The sequence below is a fragment of the Protopterus annectens genome, chromosome 2.part1 (assembly GCF_019279795.1).
Source record: "Protopterus annectens isolate FY-2018-M chromosome 2.part1, PAN1.0, whole genome shotgun sequence".
Taxonomy (NCBI): Eukaryota; Metazoa; Chordata; order Ceratodontiformes; family Protopteridae; genus Protopterus; species Protopterus annectens.
This window is the reverse complement of record NC_056729.1, coordinates 1,797,454,766-1,797,477,067: the sequence shown is the minus strand read 5'-3', so window position 1 is coordinate 1,797,477,067 and position 22,302 is coordinate 1,797,454,766. Positions and strand designations below refer to the sequence as shown.

General features: G+C 41.6%; 1 protein-coding gene across 11 annotated transcripts in view; it reads right to left on the bottom strand.

Moving 5' to 3' along the window:
• HSPG2 (heparan sulfate proteoglycan 2) overlaps positions 1–22,302 on the bottom strand; it is a 2,126,006-nt gene that overhangs the window by 65,139 nt on the left and 2,038,565 nt on the right. For all 11 annotated transcript variants that reach the window (XM_044063227.1, XM_044063230.1, XM_044063231.1 and 8 more), the window contains one exon: positions 13,992–14,062. In XM_044063227.1, coding sequence (XP_043919162.1) covers positions 13,992–14,062 — 71 coding nt within the window. The remainder of the gene's footprint in view (positions 1–13,991; positions 14,063–22,302) is intronic.

Genomic DNA, 22,302 nt, shown 5'->3' with positions numbered 1-22,302 from the left:
AAGCTGCTCTCTAAAGCTAAAACACAGCATCAATGGGACCGGATGGTGTCCCCGGCTGTGTGCTACACGAGCTAAATGAGGAATTAAACCCGCACATAAGGCAGCTGTTTAATCTCAGCCTTACCACAGGATACGTGCCCAAGGAGTGGCGATGGCAACTGTGGTGCCCCTCCACAAAGGCGGTGCCTCTACGGACCCTGGTAATTACCGCCCGATAATCTTAACAAGTCTAGTCTGCAAAGCTATGGAGAGGATCATAATGGAGCTCATAAACAAAGATATAGGGGACTTGCAGACATTGGACCCGACCCAGTTTGGCTTTGTCAAGGGAAGATCATGCCTTTTGAACTTGGTTGACTTCTTCGAAACAGTCACCAAGGCCATTGATGAGGAAAGGCAGTCCATACAGCCTACCTTGACCTTGCAAAGGCTTTCGACACAATACCCCACTCGGGTATTGTAGAAAAACTTACCAGCTTAAATGTAAACCCATATGTCACAAGATGGGTTGCAAACTGGCTTAAGGACAGAACCCACAGGGTTAGAGTTGCTGGCGCTGTGTCAGACTCCAAGCCGGTCACAAGTGGTGTCCCACAGGGCTCGGTCCTTGGCCCCTATTGTTTGGCATCTACTTCTCAGAAGTACAGGCCAACATGGGAGGACTTTGGCTGACAAAGTTTGCAGACGACTGCAAACTGGGCCATAGTGGAAAGTGCATCGGACACGGATATCCTTCAGAAGGGACTCACGGAAACAGATAGCTGGTGCCAGAGCCATGGCCTGAAGTTAAACGCCAAAAATGTATAGTCATACCCTTCGGGAAAAACAAGGTAACCCCAAGCTACCATATAGGTGGCAATCCACTAAGCACAGAAGAGGTTATCAGGGACCTGGGGACCCAGGTTGACAGTGGCCTTTCTTTGACACTCACATTGCTAAAGTGGTTAGAAAGACCTTCTACATTGCCCACCTGATCATGAAGGGATTCACATCCAGATCTAGTGAGGTCATTGTTCCCTGTACTCTTCACTTATCAGACCAATGATCGAAAGTACAATGCCCCATTCGGGATGTATCTCACCCGACATCTGCAGCAATTGGAGAGACCCCAAAAGTTCCTCACCAAAAGGATAAAGGGACTCCAAAATCTGTCATATGCTGCCAGATTGAAGAAACTCCAGCTCTATTCAGTCGCATACCGCCTGCTCAGAGGTGACATGTGCCTGACATACAAGGCCATGTCCAACCCGGAATTAATGGACATGCTCCACCTCAAAAATCCAAATCCACCAAAACCACTAGAGCAAGCGACTTAAACCTTAGCACGGATATAAATAGGACGTGCTGGAGGGATAGATTTATCACTCAGAGACTCCCTATGCTGTGGAATAAAATCCCGGTCCATGTGAGGCAGAGCACCTCGCTGACTCTGTTCAAGAGAAATCTAGACCTGTGGATGGGAGATCGTAGGTTTACCCCAGGAATCAACTCTGTGTCACTGCTGGACAGAGGCACAACAAACTAATGGGCACAGTATTTTTTCATATAAGGGGTGGCGTAAGCCACAATAATTTGGGCTAGGCTTATAAATGCCTTAGGGCAGATAGCCTAGTATAAACCTATGAACCTATGAACCTATACCATAGACATTACAGGTTAATCAGAAAGTACTACTAATTTATTTTCATTTTCTTTTTATCCATACAACTGCATATGTGGAAAATGTCCTTGTCACTGATGCTCACTTACCCATCTGCATGCATTTTCTTAAATTCTACACCCCTCCTTTATGTCATAGACAGATTGTAATGTAGCCAGTTTACCAAAAAATGGACTGACAACATGTATACTTTGACTTATATAGGTTAATGATAACACAGGTATGTGATAATGTTGACTTATACAGATTAATGATAACACAGGTATGTGATAATGTTGACATACAGATTAATGGTAACACGGGTATGTGATAATGTTGATTTATACAGATCAATGAAAACACAGGTATGTGATAATGTTGGCATACATATTAATGATGACACAGATATGTGATAATGTTGACTTATACAGAGTAATGATAACACAGGTATGTGATAATGCTGACATACAGATTAATGATAACACAGGTATGTGATAATGTTGATATACAGATTAATGATAACATAGGTATGTGATAATGTTGACTTATACAGATTAATGATAACACAGGTATGTGATAATGTTGTCTTATACAGAGTAATGATAACACAGGTATGTGATAATGTTGACTTATACAGAGTAATGATAACACAGGTATGTGATAATGTTGATTTATACAGATTAATGATACCACAGGTATGCGATAATGTTGACTTATACAGATTAATGATAACACAGGTATGTGATAATGTTGACTTATACAGATTAATGATAACACAGGTATGTGATAGACCAATCAGTTCTACCAGAGCAATGCCAGCAGGTGACAGCTTACCTTTGAGGCTAGCTGTACATCAGCTAGGTTGGAAGAGTGGCCTAATGGTTAAGGTGTTTGCCTTACAAACACAAGGTGCATGGTTTGAGTCTCACAAGGGATACTTGGCTAAGCTTAAAATGGCTCGCAAGGGCAGTTAGCTTAGTACAAACCTATGAGTAAATTACTTATGAGTAAATACCTTAAAGTGAGCTCAGATATGTGTATACACACCTTTTAAGTACCATTTGCACCATACACAATTAATGAGGGTCGTTAATATTAAATGTTTTGGAATCCCATTTGAACAAATCTGTGCAAGTCCTTGAAATTCGTCACATTAACCAATACCTTGGAAACATAAAAGGAAGTGTGCTGTCCATTAGCTCAAAACATTAAGCAATATGCCAATATGAAATGTATACTTATTTTGTAAGTTTATGAAATACAGCTTTTTTACACATCTAGTATGTACGTGATGCATTAATGCCAATAGTGCTTAGGTTTCAGATGACTACGCATGTCTCTATTATCCGTAAAGTTTCTAGAAACATCCCACAGTACTTCTGCATGATGCAAATAAAATGCAATTACAAGATGTGTGGATCTGTAAACCTTACTTTGTGTTACAGTTGTAGGTTTACCCCTGTATGTGTAGATGTGTTATTTAATCACACAGTTGAGCACAAATGCCACTACTGTGTTGCCCATTTCGAAAAGTAAATTCTGATGTTTACTTTTGAAAAGTATGACAGTTTAACTCAGTATGCTGACACATACTAATGTTAGAAGGAGGATATATCCATATTCTGTCATTATTTCAAAATACTTTACAACATGAAAGAAAGTGTGCTGTCTATTAGCTTAAAACATTAAGCAACAGGCCAATGTGAATGTTTCATGGATCTATATTGGTTTGAATCTCTGTGTAGAGTATTTTGGACAATATTTTAATAAAAACAGATACTTGGTAAGTTATGCAGTACAGCTTTTTACAGATCTCGTCTTTATGTGGTGCATTAATGCCTATAGTGCTCGGGTCTCGGATGACTGCAAATATTGCCGTTATCCGCAAAGTTTCTAGAAACATCCCACCTATGTCAATACAGCTGTATGTGTAAATGTAGGGTAATGCATACTTAAGTTGCTTGTACGCTCTGAATGTCACAACATTATTTTATAATCCAGTTTTATATAACAACGACTACCTTCCTATCTAACATGTTGATGTGGTAAATACCACTGGTGAACAGTAATTCCTGCAAATCTGAAATCTAAAGTGTTACAGCTGTATGTTACTGCTGTGGGCAATGTTCTTACATTGCTTTTGTGGTTCAAATGCACAGTACATGGCAGAAGTTGCCCTTTTCTTTTCCTCATCCTGTAATTTAGAAGCACAAATTCATAGGTTATAGGATCACAGGTGTTTACTAGGCTAACAACCACAAGGTCCTTTTTAAGCCTAGCCATGCATCCCACATCTCTGACAAGTTCTGATACCCTTGATAAGTGTAAGCATGGGTCTGGGAGATGAACCATTTACAGGTTACCTCTTTGCATCAGTGACACAGGTGCCAAACCAGGGTGGAATTTCCCGTTTCCCATCCAATTGTTCAAGTTGCACTTGAATTGGATTGGGGGGAACTCTGCTTCACAAGAATAGGGAGCCTGTCCCATAGATGGGGTAGTCTCTGGGATAGATACCTATCTCTCCAGAAGGTCCTATTTATATCACAGGAAAGATTTAAGTCGTTAGAACGGGTAATTCTGGTACTTTTTTTTTGTGGATATGCAGGAGGTCTATCAGAGTGGGGTCTAATAATGCCCTATATGCCAGGCATAGATCTCCCGTCAAAAGCCTGTAGGAGACAGAATACAGGGATAGGACCTTGAGGCAGTTGGCATAGGACATATTACTTATGCCCTATATTCTTTTAGTGAGGAACCTCTGTGGACGTTCCAGTTGCTGGATATGCCTGTTTAGGTATATAGCAAAAGGGGCACTGTACTCAATGATAAGTCTGATGAATGCCGAATACAGTGGAACAATGACTTCCTAGGACTTAAATGTCATACCCTTGTTTATAAGTCGTACAACATAGAATGATTTTGTCACCACTGTAGACACGCGATGATCAAAGGCGATTACTATCTATGTGTGCCCCTAAGTCCCTGACTACTGGGTCACCTCTAAGGAGTGTGTTGTCAATATGATAGTTACCAGGGATGGATGACTTCCCAAAGGATACTATTATCCATTTCTTGGCATTTAGTTTTAGTTCATGACTCTGACACCAGTTGTTTGTCTGTGTCAGCTCCTCCTGGAGAACATTTGTGCCAATGTTAGATTCAATGATAGCTCCTAATTTGCAATCATCTGCAAATTTAGTCAGCTAGAGACCACTGACACTAGCCTTGACTTCTGAGAAGTTTTGTTTGCTTGTGTCTTTCGGCTTTTCCCGGTTAGGGGTCGCCACAGTGGAACTCCGGTCCGCTAATGATTGGTAGTTGATTTTTACGTGCCGAGTTACCAGCCCTGACGCACAACCTTCAATGAAGGTATGCCCATTCACGCATGTCTCCACGCAGAAGACACTCTAGCTGTGAATCAAACCGGACAGCATCTTACTGTGAGGCAACAGTAAATGGCAAAAAGGAGTGGTCCAAGGACTAATCCCTGAGGGACTCCACTTGTGACTGCCCTCTTTGTAGAGGTGGACTCCCCAATGCTAACTTCCTGGGTCTTGTCTGTGAGCCAGTTGGCTATCCACCGGGTGACATAAGGGTTTGTACCTACTCCTTTGAGTTTGTCAACAATGCCCGAGTGGGGTATTGTGTCAAATGCCTTGGCCAGGTCAAGGTAGGCAGTGTGAACGATTTTGCCCTCACCCATTGCTTTGATGACCTTCTCAAAGAAGTCCACCAGGTTGAGTAGGCATGATTTGCCCTTAACAAAATCAAACTGGGTTGGGTCCAGTGTCTGGAGGTTTCCTGTATCTCTATTGATCATCTCCATGATAATTCTTTCCATGGCTTTACATATAAGACTAGTGAGACTTATGGGTCTGTAGTTTCCAGGGTCTGTAGATGGCCCACCTTTGTGCAGAGGGATGACTGTTGCCTTTCTCTATTCATGAGGCACGAAGCCTGTTTAAATAGTAATTCCAGAGGCCCTGATAGGTCATGTTTTATGCTATTTAGAAGGCATCTTGGGATACTGTCTGGGCCCATTGATGCAGTGTTCTTGGTCTTAGACAGAGCATTAAGGACCTGTTCCCTAGTGATAGTAGGGGGAGTTATATTTGATGAAATTTCCTGAGGGAAGGTTGAGGGGGAGAGAGGAGTAAAGATGGAACTAAATTTATCAGCCAGGAGGTTTGCTATAGCTTCTGGCTCAGTACAGGTGGCTCCATTTACAATGAGCTCTGCACACAATTTGTGTATTGCCTTTGAGGGTGCGGACATAGCTAAAGAGAACTTTGTGGTTGCCCTTGGCCTAGGAGGCCAAACTTACCTCAAATTTAGGTTTGGTATACTTTATTTGTCTTCTGCGTTGTTTGTTTAGTTAAATGTTTTTATCCTGCTGGGTGCTGCACCTCCTAAATTTTGCCATGATTTTCTTCCTCCTGTTATACATCCAATTGATTTTGTGATTCCACCAGGGTAGCTAGTTTTTTGAGTTAGTTTTGTACTTCCTCCTGGTGGGTACAGCTGTCTCTATGCAGCTATTAACATGCTTGTACAGGGTTTCTGTGAACAGTTCTGCATAAGCATAAGTGTTCTCAGGGTTTATAGGGGCTTGAAATTTTGCCTTAGAATAGTTCCTGAATCTTCCTGGTTTAGCTGGGGGTCCAGGTTTTATTCTTACTTCAAAGGAGGCAATTTTGTGGTCTGACCTTACCAGGGAAGGCATTACAGTGGGGGGTGTGCAGCACTCTCCCATATTAGTGAGAACTAGATCCAGTATGATTGCACCCTTGGTTGGTGTACTGACTATCTGATCCAGGCAGTTTGTGTTTACAAAATCCAGGAATCTCTGTGCATGTACGTTTGATGTTGTATAGGATTTCCAGTTAATAGTAAGGTAATTAAAGTCACCCATGAATATGGTATTAGGTTGGATAGTTAGTGTTTCTAATAAGTTTAAATACATGGTATGGCTTTCCTGGGTCATAGAGGGGGACCTATAGCTTGCAAGGAAGTGGTATTGGATTTTACCTATGGTGACTTGAACATAGGGCAGCTCAAGTACATTGTCCTGTTTGACCAGCCTTGAAGTATATTTATTTTTGATGTAAATAGAGAGTCCTCCTATTTAGTCCCTGCCTGTGAAGTAGCTGGTCTAAATGGGTGGAAGGCATTATAAGCCTGCACTGTTGGTGTGCTGTCCGCGGCTTTAAACCATGTCTCAGAGACTCCACAGACATAAGCATTCTCTAGGGTAAAGAGAGCTTCCAGGGAGTGGAGTTTTTTGTTTAGGGACCTAGCATTGAGCAGTAATACCTTTAGACTTTTTGGTTCTGATTTGTTATGTCGGAAGTACTTTCAGTTTGACATCATGGCAGGGAGGCAAGTTTTGGGTCCAGATCTGGGAGGTAATGACAGATGTTTTCCAGAGGCTGATGAGGGACCTGACGGGGAACTTCTTGCAGGACATAGCACGGGCCATGTGTGACTCCTTTCAGAAGCTAACTAGATACATCATTCATGATTTTCGACCCATCAGGGTAGTCCCTCATGACGTAAGTATTGTCTGTGTGATCCAATTATGTAATGCTATGACCATGGTGTTTGCCACATCCAGCTGTGTGCTGTATAGGCACAATTGTGCAGACATAGCATATTGTTGTCATGCTTTTCTGATAGATGCTACTGTAGACTGCAAGTATCATTCCATATGTGATGTTATGATGCTGTTGTTGTATGAGACACATTACATTACACATGCGGTACTCAATTACATGTAGACGATATGCTGTACTTAATGCATTCATTACTCAATATGGCAGGGGTGCTACTCCTTACTTGTGTGTGTGTGTGTGTGTGTGTGTGTGTGTGTGTGTGTGTGTGTGTGTGTGTGTGTGTGTACTCCCATCCAATCAGTGCAGCATAACATTACTATGCCCAGTACACTCTGGCCCTGTCTGTGACAGATATGACTGTTGCAGTTAAACTGAAGCAAGTGAGGCACAATTGTTCTGCTTGTGTTTTTTTCCACTGTATACCTAGGTGGGATGAGTAACTCACAAACTGTGTTATTTCCATACTTCACACATAAACACAGTGAGGTGGGTGTGTTTTATTTGCACATGTTATCCATGTGTATGCATTGAACTCATTTCTCTAATGGCTGTTGTAGTCTTATGGGATTTCTGTACCATTGCTGTGTCATGCTGTCTCACTGGCACAATCGCTTTCTGTGTGGCATGTAGTGGCAAATATTGTGCCATGTTTTATCAAATTACTACGACTGGTATATATGGGCAGGTATCCTTCACATAATATATAGACATTCACTGGTGTGTTAGAGAATATACAGAGGAGATGATGCTTTATTTAGCATCATTCCTGAATGCCTTGTTTGTCCTTATCTTGCATATGTCAATAGACTGTCTTTTTCAGAATAGCCTATATTATGACAGAGATGTACATGCGTATGCATGCATTATGATCACCACCCAAATGGCCTTATAATTTGTGACTGTGTACATACAGTTATTTCATTTTCCAGTGCTGTACTGTTGGTCATGGGACTATCCTTTGAGCAATCCTACAAATGGATGGTGTTATTTATGTCAAGAAGGGTGTTTGTTGTGTCTGTTGTACAGTATACATGTAATGTTGTATCTTTCGGCTTTTCCCGGTTAGGGGTCGCCACAGCGGAACTCCGGTCCGCTAATGATTGGCAGTAGATTTTTACTTACTGAGTTGGCAGCCCTGATGCGCAACCTTCAACAAAGGTATGCCCATTCACGCATGTCTCCACACAGAAGACTCTTTAGCTGAGAATCGAACAGGACAACGTCTTACTGTGAGGTGACAACGCTACCGCAGCACCACCACTGCATGTATCGATGCATCTTGCTGTTTAAAAGTTGCACATTACTGTGTTTGTGTCATTTGTAGACAGACAAGTTTATGCCAATCGGCAATGCAGTTTGCTCATGTGATATACATTTGCCATTTGCTTCAACGTAGCACAGGTGGCCTTCCGCACCACACTATGTGGTGAGCACATGCATGTACAATGTGTTCCCTTAGATAAAGGAGACCTGCTTTACAGTATGCTTACTTTCAGTTGCTGGCATTTCTCCAATGATGTGGGCCTGTGTTGTCCATCTCCCTTCCTCCTTTTAGCTTTGGTCTATATGTTGCACATATACATGACATACATTTACCTTCCTCAGCATTATCATCATCATTATCATGTAGGTGTAGTATTACAATAATACCTTGTGCCAATGTGTTGGGCATCGTACACTTACAAGGCATATGTATGCAAGGTGCTGGCAACTGCCTGGATTCCACCATTGTTCCTGTTATATTTGTGTTAAGTATTACCCAGGAAATGGTTTTCTTCCTTCCTATGCAAAAGCTGGCATTCCTTATCTATCATTACTCAAATATGTCTTACCGTTTACATAATATTCCACATCATTGGTGTATGTATGTGTGCTGACATTTGTGTCTGATAAGATTGTATTAATCCATTGCATGTCACACATATACATTGTAAACCTGACAGTACACCTGTCTTGGGTCTGACACAGTACATGTCTTTGACATGTAGATCCCATACTGCTGTTTGATAATGTGCTTGGTCATTTGCCTTTCAACATGGAGCACTGGAGGTGCTAGTTTATCCTCTGCTTGTATTTGCCTGCACTTCCTTGGTTGGATTTGCTCAAACATGCTGTTGATTGGCTCACACTTGCACTGCTGCCAGACTACTTGATGATTTGATTCAATATCAACTGTCTACTGCAATTGCCATTTATTTTTCTACAGCACACACCTATCATTGGTCACACACATCCTTCCAACATCTCAGCACTGAGTTTTGCACAGGTACATATGTAGTTCTGAAATGCACCATGGCTGGTATGCATCCTTACACTTTTAGTCCACTTTCCTTCACCCATGTTGTAGAATCTGAATGTGTGCTGTCTGTGCACCTTAATTCTCCTTTATGCTTATCTCCACCCTTTGTCTGTGATGTACTGTGATATTTGGTATATGTTTGCACCTGCTGTTTTGCTGTCCTCCTCTCTCTTTCTCTGTCTTTTCCATTCCTTCTATTCTGCAAAAAGGGGCCTGTTCCTACAAAAATAAAAATACCCATGTCCTTCTGACTGTCCCTCAGACCTTTTTATTTCATCATACCACTTGTGTGTCCCTCTTCTTCACTCTCACCTCACACCTGCTTTGCTACCAGCCTATTTCCTTGGGTTTGTGCATTACTTGTGTTCCCCATGTGTCCAGCATCCATTGTTAGCTACTGTTATTTATGGTGTAGTGGCAGTGATTGCCCTTCACCTTAATTCGCTTTTTATTAGAAATGTTTATGGATTCCATTGGATTACACAAATTCTGATTAGTTATATACAGCTGTGTACAAATTCTGACAATATTTGTTATTGTTTGTGGATATTAGTTATTTTCCAGCCATATTGTTGCACAGTTCTATTCCTTTAGTAATCTTCAGTAAGTTGTACTGACATTGCATAATTTCTGTAGATGTAGATTGGTAATGTACATCTCGGTTTATGAAAAACTTGTCTTGACAAACCGATTTGACATGGCTACTTGATTAGGCACAGCAACTGCTGGGTAAACCTGCTTTGCGCTGACTTATTCTCCACGCACAGAAACATGTTTGTATATTACTTGATTATCTGCAACTTTTGTGCAGAACTTGGAAAACTGCTCCAGATTCTGCAGACTTTATAGAATTGAACCCTCAGTCAAAACTCCAATCCTTCTTGTATCAATAAAGATCAAAAGCCCTTCCTTTGGTGTCGCTTAACTGCTACTCTTAGAAATAACCAACAATTCGAAAAATACTGCAGCACTTTTTCTGAATTTTTAAATATAACCACTACTCTACTGTAGTTTCTCAGAATGGAATTAACCCCATAAATATGAAACCTCTATAAATTATAAATATTGGATTGAATTATCTTTATTTCTAGAGTAATACGGTGATATGACTCTGTGATGTTACGAATGCCTGAACAAGGTTTAACCTATCACCCTCCAAGGCACAAATGGAGTAAGTCATCCATGCACCAATATCCTCATTCTTTGCCAGAGCTAAATCTTATCACACCCCTCCTTCCAGTGATACAATGAACTTCTTGTCTCTTAGTCTTGGGGACCCTGTTGGCCTACCGTTGTAGTGCAGCTCTCCCTTACAATTTTGTGTGCCTTCTGCTTGGTAAGGATAAGCATGTTGGTCAAGTGATGGCAAACCTGGCTCATTGTTCAGCTGTGCCCACCCAATGCATTTAAGTCTAGCAGCAGATATAGCCACACGTAGTTTTGTAATGGTTTGCATTCACTTCTCTACCCATCATCCAAAGACCATTCATCTCAGCTGCCGAATTATCCAGCCTCTGTCTTTTTCATCCTGTGGATATACCTCACACTATTTGCACATGAAGAAAACAAGAATGCATATTTGATAAGAATATATGTACCAGAACTCTTGAGAATGTACCTGCTCCATAAAAAGTATATATTCATAGTATACAGGCCTTGTATGTTGTGATACAGTAGCACATAATATTTTCTTACACTGGATAGCCTGAAAAGATATTCTGCTGATATGGCATGTGTAATCCCCCCAGCCCCCAAAAAAGCATATTCACATTAAGCAGGCCTTATACCCTTGTCCTGTGACACTGCATGGTAAACTGCCACCAAGCTAGCATATTAGCTACTGTCGTGTTAACTAAAACATACAGGACAACCAGTGAATTACATGTTATTGTATCACACATATCCCTAGGAAACATGCCTACTGATCTGTCATGCTCCTGATATCTGCATAGTTGTTTTAACAAAAAATAAACACCATACACACAGAGCCAGTAAATCAACTGCTATAGTAACTTTCATAAAAGTAGTTCACAGTATTGTGAGAATCGTGAACTACAAGTGACCAAAATGGCAATGCCATGCTATGCTCCATAAGTTTCAACCCTTTTTGCGGACAAGTTAGGCAAATGAGGTATCATGTCATAAATGACTATGAATCATGTAATTCTTCATTTATGCAATGGACTCATCATAAGCATGACAGCCCCTTGTGTTCTGTAATTCTAGAGGTGGACATAAAGAGGCAGATGCATGCACATATTGCACATCTACGCAATGTTTGCATTACAAGAAAGTCTCAGTTCTGCACATTTATAAAAATTGCTGTCATTTTGCTACACTGTTTGCCATCTGGCATCCCATGTCACAGTGTTGGCTGGTAGTGCTTGAAGATGTAGAGCTCCAGCATGATGAGTGAAGGAGATAAAAACAAAGAAATTTTGTTATCATCTTCAAGCCCACTTCATCTGTAGCTTCTGGGATGACATGACTGATCTTTCAGATATGCAAACAGTTTCTAACCTAAACATCATGCTAAACACCAGGCTACTTGTATTCACCAATCTGCAAAACACTGAAGACATTGTTATGATGACCTAAAACATTGCCTAAATGACTGCAGATGTGGGAAGCCAAAGTGCAAAAGACATCTCCCAGAAATGTACTACAAGTCTAATTTTTTTTCCATCAAGTTAAATGCATAGCCATCCAATAGGTATTAATATTGTGTGCATAAGCTACATTGCAATACAGTGAGATGTCATAGGAAGTCACAATGGCTGGCTTTAAGACGGGGAATGTATCACTGTTATCTGTTCAGTGCTTTTGCCACTGTGTCTCCTTTCTGCAGGCCCACCTGATGAGGAAGAGGAAGACTTGATCACTGAGGCATCTTTATCAATACCTCCTTCTGCTGTGGCTCATTTTAGGTCTGATGATGGGATAAGGATGTCTCATTGTGCAGGGGTGAAGACCTCCCCTCATTAGTTTAGGTGGCGATAGAGAAAGTAGCCAGACATCATGCTGGGCAACAACTTGGCCAAACAGATGCCCTGCTATGGTAAACAGCAAATTTGCTGTAGTGGCAGCCCTTGATCATCAGGCCAATGGAAGGTCCAGCACAATCTGGAAGAGCCTACATGGAATCATCAGCTGGTAACTGTTCTTTGTAAGAAGACCACTGAACAGCCCTGTAGCCAGGACCCCAACCTGTCCTACAAAATGGAGTGAGCCCTTCCCCCATCCTTTATGTACATTACAACTCCCTTCCTTAGCATTTGTCTACTCTCTTTATGCATGTGTCCAGTTCTGTCACCCATGACACCTGTTTGCTTGATTAACTGCCCTCTCTGTATGCATGTGTTCAGTTCTGCCACCCATGACACCTGTTTGCTTGATTAATTGCCCCTGCACCCTATTCTACACCCTCTTTCCATATATAGTCTTCCATTGCATACTATACCCCATCATTCTTTACTTTTTCATATAAATAAAGGAGCTCTACCCCGAAAAACTGTACCATCCCTTCACACACTCCACTCTACCACTGTCCTCTTTGTTCTTCTTTTGTGTTTCTTTCTGCTTGCCCTTATCCCCTTCCACATATACAGACCCTTTCTATCCCACTTTAACAGTGATAATAGCGGCCATGTGATTTACGCATCTCTTGGCCAATATTCATGTACAGTACTTCATAGGAACACTTAACGCTTTGTAGAGCTTACTGTCACAAAGCACTGCAGATTGTCACAACCATCACTTCCACTGTACATGACCTAGCCTTATACTGTATTAGTAGCCCTTCAGGAATGAAACAGGCTAGCTACACTCACTGCTCTAACGATGTACCATGAGAGTTGCACACCCCACAACTGTTCTTCCATTTTACTGCTCCTGATTGTAATATCAGAGCTGAGTAGAACTGTCTGCTCCAAATGCTAGGGTCTCAATATTCATGCATAATGATTATTTCTTGCACTGAGTCATACTGCCTTTCCATGCAGCCCTGCACAACTGCACAGTGCATTTCTATGAATCGCACTCCCTGCACAACTGCACAGTTCATTTCTATGGATCACAGCCCTGCACAACTGCACAGTGCATTTCTATTAATCCTGACCTACTAAGATCTATAAGTTGCACTGGGACTCTAAACACACTCTTCCCTTCAATGACACTGTCTGAAAAAGAAACACTAATTTAATCAGACAATGGATACAACTGAACCAGCATCTTGTTCAAGCAGTTACCAGATATTTTCTGTAAATATTGTATACTTATTGTCTCTTGACAGCAATGAAAATGTGACATCAGTATATATAAAGGAGAGTAACAATTACTTAAGACAATTAATTAAAACTTAATTGGAATATTTAATTGCCTAAGTCACAAAAATGTACTTTAACTTCATATTCATATAAACATGGCTGCCTTTCTTTACCTGAATACAAGGTGCCCATCTTGCAATCCAAGGTTAATGAAGTCCTTGCCTTTGCCGCTTTCTCCTTCAGGCTTAAAAAAAAACCATATATTTTAATGCATCAAAGCCACTTTTGTAGTATTTTTTAATCAAAGAATCTGCTATAAGAAAAACATTTTATTTTCAAGCCTGCAGTAGATAAAGTTAGTTAAGGATATTCTGTGGGATGAAAACTGTCAAGAAATGGCCAGGAAACCCAGCAACCTGCCACCTGCTATGAAGATGAATAGCATCTTTACACTGCATCTCACACTTTAACCTTCCTCCTGCCATTGTGAAGACAATCCTAGAAACGTGCAGCTGGGATTCAAGATTTGGTGGCATTAAATTAATTATATTCTCTGTCTCACATAGAATGACCAGAGAACTGGCCAGTAAATTAAGTCAGTTATCTACAATTCTTAGTCTACAAGTGTTAGTGACGGCTGAAAATTAAACTGCAAAAACTAAACCAGAAAAATAATTTGTTATGATAAATTTAACCAAGTTTTACAATCCAGTTTACAGAAAGTCAGGACTTCAAACTAAGACAGTTTGCCAGTTTTACATTGCTACAGAACAGAAATATTACAAATCAGTTGAGATGGAGGTAAACAGAACTCTCAAATGTACCTATGTTGGAGGCACATACCTACTTTCAGGCTTGATTTACCCCTTCACATGATCTATTTCTGAAGGTATATCCCTATAATCAGGCTTGATTTTCTCCTTCATGCAATAGTCTGAACCCCCCCTCCCATAAAACAAGATTTTGAAGCTGTTTAGTACAATGGAAACCATCAAAAATATAAAGAAATATGACCCACATGTTACATCTCCCTTTTAAAAAAACAGAAATAAATACATTTTTAAGGTAGATATTTACAAAATCATCAAGTCTACAGATTTGATACTGACCTTGGTAACAGAATTATCATTTCTTGTCACTACCGCTTTCTTTAACTTGTGTTTTCCAGCTTTACCCTACTATCTTAATGAAAGTGAAAACCATTATGTCCTATTTGGTATTCACATTTTCATTAGCTGCACAGATATTTGGCTAGATATACCTACTTTTCAAGAATCTTTGTACCTATTTTCAATGTCTACAGATCGAGAGGTATGGAAGTAAATGAGGAATTTGTACTTGAAACACCAACTTGAGTCATAGCAGATTCCTTAATTACTTGAGAGCAGTTTTAAAGTAAAAACAAAATACACCAAGCATTGTAAATTCTAATACAACCTACACTGCAATGAAATGTGGGAGTTGCAGTTGAAATGGTAACTACAAAATTTACATTCAAAATATGCTGCACTATCCATTTTCGACTTCCATTATCATGTGAATGTAACATTTCCGGACAGGAAGCAAAGCACAGACATACTTCTGTGGGTGTCAAAAAGACTGCCTGCAAGTGTTACACAGAAAAAAGGTCCGTGGTTTAAACTGCAGAAGTTAATTATATGTGACAGTGACTATGGCAGAACAGTAGTTCAATGATCAGCACCACTACTTCCAGCAGAGCAGTGATCAGCACCGCTACTTCCAGTAGCACAATGATTAGTACCGCTATTTCCAATAGTGCAATAATCAGCACCACTACTTCCAGCAGAACAGTAATCAGCACTGCTACTTCCAGTACAGCAGTGATCAGCACTGCTATTTCCAGCAGCGCAATGATCAGCACCACTACTTCCAGTAGCACAGAGATCAGCACTGCTATTTCCAGTAGTGCAATGATCAGCACCACTATTTCCAGTAGCGCAATGATCAGCACCTTCCAGTAGAACAGTGATCAGCACTGCTATTTCCAGTAGAGCAGTGATCAGCACTACTATTTCCAGCAGAGCAGTGATCAGCACCGCTACTTCCAGTAGAGCAGTGATCAGCACCGCTACTTCCAGTAGAGCAGTGATCAGCACTGCTACTTCCAGTAGAGCAGTGATCAGCACTACTATTTCCAGTAGCGTCGTGATCAGCACTGCTACTTCACAGTGCTTGGCTGCGCAGATAATTTACCATCGGTGGGGGGGGGGCTCTCTGTGCAAAGTTTGCATGTCTTCCTTAACTGCTCGTGGGTCAACTTTAGGGTAACCAGATTCCTCCCACACCCCAAATACATGTGAGAAGGTGAAATGGTGATGTTCTAAATTGCCCATTGGTGTGTGTGTGTGTGTGTGTGTGTGTGAGTGTGTGTGCACGCGTGTGTGTGTGTGTGTGTGTGTGTGTGTGTGTGTGTGTGTGGGTGCGTGTGTGCTTTTAACTGGGTAAGTATTGAAAATGCATGGATGGCTGACTGGCTGGCTGGATGGAAGGATGACTGGACTGGACTGACTTATGGGCAGACAGACAGATGGCTGTGATACTAACTTGGAATAAACCAGAACCAAGACATATTGGGAGGAGGCTAGGATGGTACTGAGCCAGTAAAAACACACACTAAAGAAAAAAAATTATATGTATATATATATATATATATATATATATATATATATATATATATATATATATACCCACACACACATATATATATATATATATATATATATATATATATATACACACACACACACACACACACACACACACACATATATATATATATATATATATATATATATATATATATATATATAAAGGGGGAGAAGACCTTCCTTAAAATACACTGAATCATCAGAATAGAATGGAACATGGAAAGGACTAGAATGACAATGCTCAGGCCATAGACTGGTATGTCTATTCATACTTTTAAGAAATAAGGGGACAAATTGAAGAAAAGCCCTCCACTTCAAAAGAAGGAAGCACTAAACAAGAAGACAGAATAAAACCTATCAAAGCACATGTCCTGAAACAGTGAAACTCATGCTATTGGGTGGGGGGGGTGATTTCAGGTGCTCAGCTGTGGAGCTTAGCACCAGCTGCCACTGAACTTCAGCTCCTATACATGACCCTACATTTCACTTCCCAAAGAAGTCTCAAAAGCTTCTATTCCTCGCAGAGAGAGTTGTTATCCCAAGCAATCTCATCTTGTGATGATGTCAGGTTGGATAAGAGCACAGAACTTTAAGAGCTATTTAAGGAGTAAACTAAAACATTTCAGAGCTTTACCAGAAAGGCTCATCCGGACTCTGCTACACTTTGCTGTGAAGGAAAGGTTAGTTTGCTGTTATTTTTTTGTATTACTGTATTGCCTTTCTATATTTTGAATACTGTAGTTTGTTTTCTTTACCTTGTGTTTTGCTTGCATTCTGTTTTAATAGCATATTAAAACTTCAAAAGAGACCACAGCTCTCTCTGTTCTGAGTCAGGCAGAATTTTTCCTTCCCTCCCTCCCACCCATTTAAGTTGTCTTGTTAAATACCACTGTCTTTCTAGTTGCCCGCCTCTTATGTTAATCTGACCATATATCTCATTTCTCTCTACTTTCACTGGCTTATGTGAGTAATCACAAAACCATCACTTTTGAAATCCCACCCCTTCAATTATTTAAATTTATTGGCCATCCTACAGTATTTCATAGTACCAAAATACAAAAGTAACCACCCCTTTCAGTCCATCTTGCTGTTTTAAAAATAGTAACTCTCCACTAAACCTTAACTTTTTAAACAGGTAAAACTCAAGTTACCTACTTTCATATCTAACTTCTCTAGTGCACACTGCAGAGTGCATTCTTTTCAATCTTACCTTTAAGCATCCCTGTTACTAGCACTTTCTCTAATACCTAAAAGATCATCTCTACTTGACTCCAAGTAGACTTTTCTCTATCTGTTAAACCTAGCACTTGCTCCTACAGTACTTATTACCTTGATACGGCACTCTTATAGATAGCACCCCAAAAGGCAAACCCCCATTTCTCGGTCACCACGTCCCCGGAATCTCTTTTAAAGTTTTTTGTCTAGTCCTTCTAGCATGTCGAGGGATCAGTTGCTAGTGTCCTCTCCTGCTCAGCTGGTGAACCTGGGAATATTGAGGCAATGTTACAATTGCCTCATGTACACAGACAACCCTCTCCTCCTCCCACAAAACACAAATACATGCGAGAGATGCAACTATACGGCCAAACTGGAGGCTGAGCTCTCTCAACATAGGACTGGCAAGACCAGTCAGGAGGAGAAGGTTACCACACACACTATAGACCCAGTCTCACATAGTACCATCACTACCTCAAATCATACACATAAACACACAAAGACATACTCGGCTCTGATCAAAAATCTACCAAAACAGCAGAGGCCACCAAAGCAGACACCCAAACAACCACCACCTCAGAACACAACACCTGCAACACATAGACCTCACAGTCAGAGTGTCAAACAGTCACAGCCCTTAAGGCCAAACACAATGCCAGACACACTAGTCATTGGTGACTCCATAGTCAGACACACTGGCGTCCGCTCACCAGACTGAGTAAGGAGAAGGTCACAGTAAGCTGCCTGTCGGGCGCTAGAATCCGCCACATAACGCAAGCACTCAGGTCTCTCAACAGCAGGTACAAATACGACTCAGTCATTGTCCACACTGGTGTAATCGACCTGAGACGTACCTCCTTGGACTACATGAAAAGAGACATTGAGGAGCTCTCTGATTATGTAGCCCAGGCAGGTATGACCCTGACCTTGAGCAGTATCCTACCTTCACCAAGAATGATGCCACAATACAGAGATAAGATGATCAGCTTTAACAATTGGCTTAAACTCTGGTGTCATTCAAAGGGGATCCAATGTCTGTCTGCCTGGGATGACATGCTGGACAAGCCACGCTGCCTGAGGGACGGCTTGCACCTGTCACCCTGGGATTCGGATATTGGCAAAGGCTCTTGCCACCCCATAGTGCCTTTTTAGGCAAGGCTCAAATTCTAAACCTACCACCCTAGAACACAAAAAGGAAAAACTAAGGGTAATGCTGCTCAATGCCAGAAGTCTAAATCTCAAAATGCACGCACTCGAGGCCCTTCTCAGTTTGGAGAACATCGATGTCTGTGCAGTGACAGAAACCTGGTTCAAGGCTCCTGAGAGCACCCCAGCACTATCAGGTTTTACCTCTTATCATGCGTTCCGGCCCCAAAATCCGGACAATACCAAGACAGGAGGGGGGGTATCCATATTCATCAAGGACACCCACACCTCAAGACTGTTGGCAACGCACGATGCATCGGAGACCATCCAGGTGCAATTAACCATAGGCAAGACTGCTCTGCAAATTGTAGCATGTTACAGGCCACCCTCACAAACTCAGGAACCTCACATGGCCTTCCTGAAAACACTAGAGGGTATAAATGTATCACCAAACACCATCATACTAGGTGACTTCAATTACCCTAATATAGACTGGGAACACTACTCAAGCCCAAACACCCTAGCCCAAAAGTTCCTGGAATTCATAAACTCAAATGCCATGGAACAACTAGTCACCATCCCCACAAGAGGAGAAAACATACTTGATCTCATCATCACGAGCATGGTAGCACAATGTTCAACACCGAAGTATACCCCTCACTGGTGAGATCAGATCACAAACTAATCTCGCTGGAGGTCCTCATCCCACCCCACCTGAAATAAAAAGACCACAGTAAAAACTTCTCGAAAGCCGACTTCACACTTCTAAAGACTAGTGTGGTCTCCTTTAAGGCCCCGAGCGGGAAAACAGTACTCAAGCCGCTGAATCACTTACAAATGCCTTCTACCAGCACCTGCAGGACTGCATGGATAAGGCAATCCCAAGCAAAACAAAGACTCTTTGTACCAAAGGCAAGCGTCCAGTCTGGTGGACCCCAGTCATAAACAAACTCTACAACAAAAGGAGGAAGCTACTACAAGAAAATCCTTAAAAGGTAAGACACCCTTGATCACTATAAGTAAAAAACTAAGAGCTCTCATAAAATCATCCAAAGCAAATTTTGAGAGAAAAATAGCTAAAGACTCAAAAGACAATCATAAGGCCTTCTTTAGCTATGTTAGAAACCTGGGAGGAAACTCCCAGATATGCTCAGAACTAGTTCAAAATGATGTGAAGATTACTGATCCTACAGACATTGCCAACATACTGGCTGACAGGTTCAGTGCAAACTTCTCCAAAAGGAGAGATATCTATACCAAGCAATTGTAGCCCCCCAAACATCTCCAACGCCCAAGTGAGAACTGCTCTCTCCAAAGCAAAAAACACAGCATCCATGGGACCTGATGGTGTCCCCGGCTGTGTGCTCCACGAACTCAACGAGGAATTAAACCCACAGCTAGGACAGCTGTTTAATCATAGTCTTACCTCTGGATACGTACCCAGGGAGTGGCGCACTGCAACTGTGGTCCCACTTCACAAAGGCGGTGCCTCCACCGACCCTGGAAATTACCGGCCCATTAGCTTGACAAGCCTTATCTGCAAAGCCATGGAGAGGATCATAATGGACCTCATAAATAAAGACAGGAAATTTGCAGACTTTGGATCCATCCCAGTTTGGCTTTGTCAAAGGCAGATCATGCCTTCTAAACTTGGTTGACTTTTTCGAAACAGTCACCAAAGCCATTGATGAGGGAAAGGCAGTCCATACAGCCTACCTCGATCTGGCGAAGGCCTTCGATACAATACCCCACTCGGGTATCATTGAAAAACTCATCAGCTTAAATGTTAACCCATACATCACAAGATGGGTTGCAAACTGGCTGAGTGACAGAACCCACAGGGTCAGAGTTGCTGGCGCCATGTCAGACTCAAAGCCTGTCACAAGTGGTGTACCACAGGGCTCAGTCCTGGGCCCACTCTTGTTTGGCATCTACTTTTCCACTGTACAAGCAAACACAGGAGGGTTATGGCTGACAAAGTTTGCAGATGACTGCAAACTGGGCCATTGTAGAAAACACATCTGACACAGATATCCTTCAGAAGGGTCTCACAGAAGCGGATAACTGGTGCCAGAGCCATGGCCTAAAGTTAAATGCCAAAATTGCATAGTCATACCCTTCGGGAAAAACAAGGTTACCCCTAGCTTCCAAATAGGTGGCAATCCACTGAGCACAGAAGAAGTTATCAGGGACCTGGGGACCCAGGTTGATAGTAGTCTGTCATTCGACACCCATGTAGCTAAAGTAGTTAGGAAGACCTTCTACATTGCCCACCTTATCATGAAGGGATTCTCATCTAGATCAAGGGAGGTCATAGTCTCCCTATACTCATCACTCATCAGACCAATGATTGAGTACAATGCCCCATTCGGAATGTATCTGACCCGACACTTGCAGCAGCTGGAGAGGCCACAAAAGTTCCTCACCAAAAGGATAAAGGGTCTCAAACATCTGTCCTATGCTGCCCGACTGAAAGAACTCCAGCTCTATTCAGTCGCTTACGCTTGCTCAGAGGTGACCTTTGCCTAACATACAAGGCCATGTCAAACCCAGATTTGATGAATATGCTTCACCTCAAAAATCTAGATCCATCAGAGCCACAAGGGCGAGAGACTTAAACCTCGACACGGCTATTAATAGGACGTGCTGGAGGGATAGATTCATCACCCAAAGACTCCCTATGCTGTGGAATAAAATCCCGGTATATGTGAGGCAGAGCACCTCGCTGGCCTTGTTCAAGAGAAATCTTGACCAATGGATGGGAGATCGCAGATATACCCCAGGGATTACCTCAGTGTCACTGCTCGACAGAGGCACAGCAAAATAATGGGTATAGTTCCCCATACTAAAGGGGTGGCATAAGCCACAAAACTATGGGCTAGGCTTGTAAATGCCCTCGGGCAGATAGCCTAGTATGAACCTATGAACCTATGAACCTATAAGAGCTTAAGGTACTCCTGGATAAGCATCTTTTTTAAAAATAAAACAAACATTGACACATTAGAACTCAAAATCCTTGTAGCTGCAAATAAAACTGTAGCAGGACAGCCAGTGGGCCTTCTATCCATTTCATCAAGAAAACTAATAGGGAAGTCAAAGATGTGGTTCAGAATTGCATTCAGACTTTTGTGAATCTTTTAGCTTGTTGTCAGAACAGCATTTAACAAATTTGTGTTTTTTCCAGATTTCTGCTGGACATTTTCTTCCAGACACATTGCAACTAAGCACAAGTTTTATTGTGAATGACAACCTGGGCCTTCAAAAAGGCAGGTATGATGTGCAACCTAAATGTTGAATGGACAACTAAGACGGAAAAAGAATGAATGACCAATACCAGCTTTTTTTCCTTGGGGGAAGGTAAAGTCTAGATACTGCTTAACATCTTGTTGACGAAAGGCCGAAGGCTGTATCCATTAGACCCAGGAACTAAGTAGCCACACATAATTACTCCCAC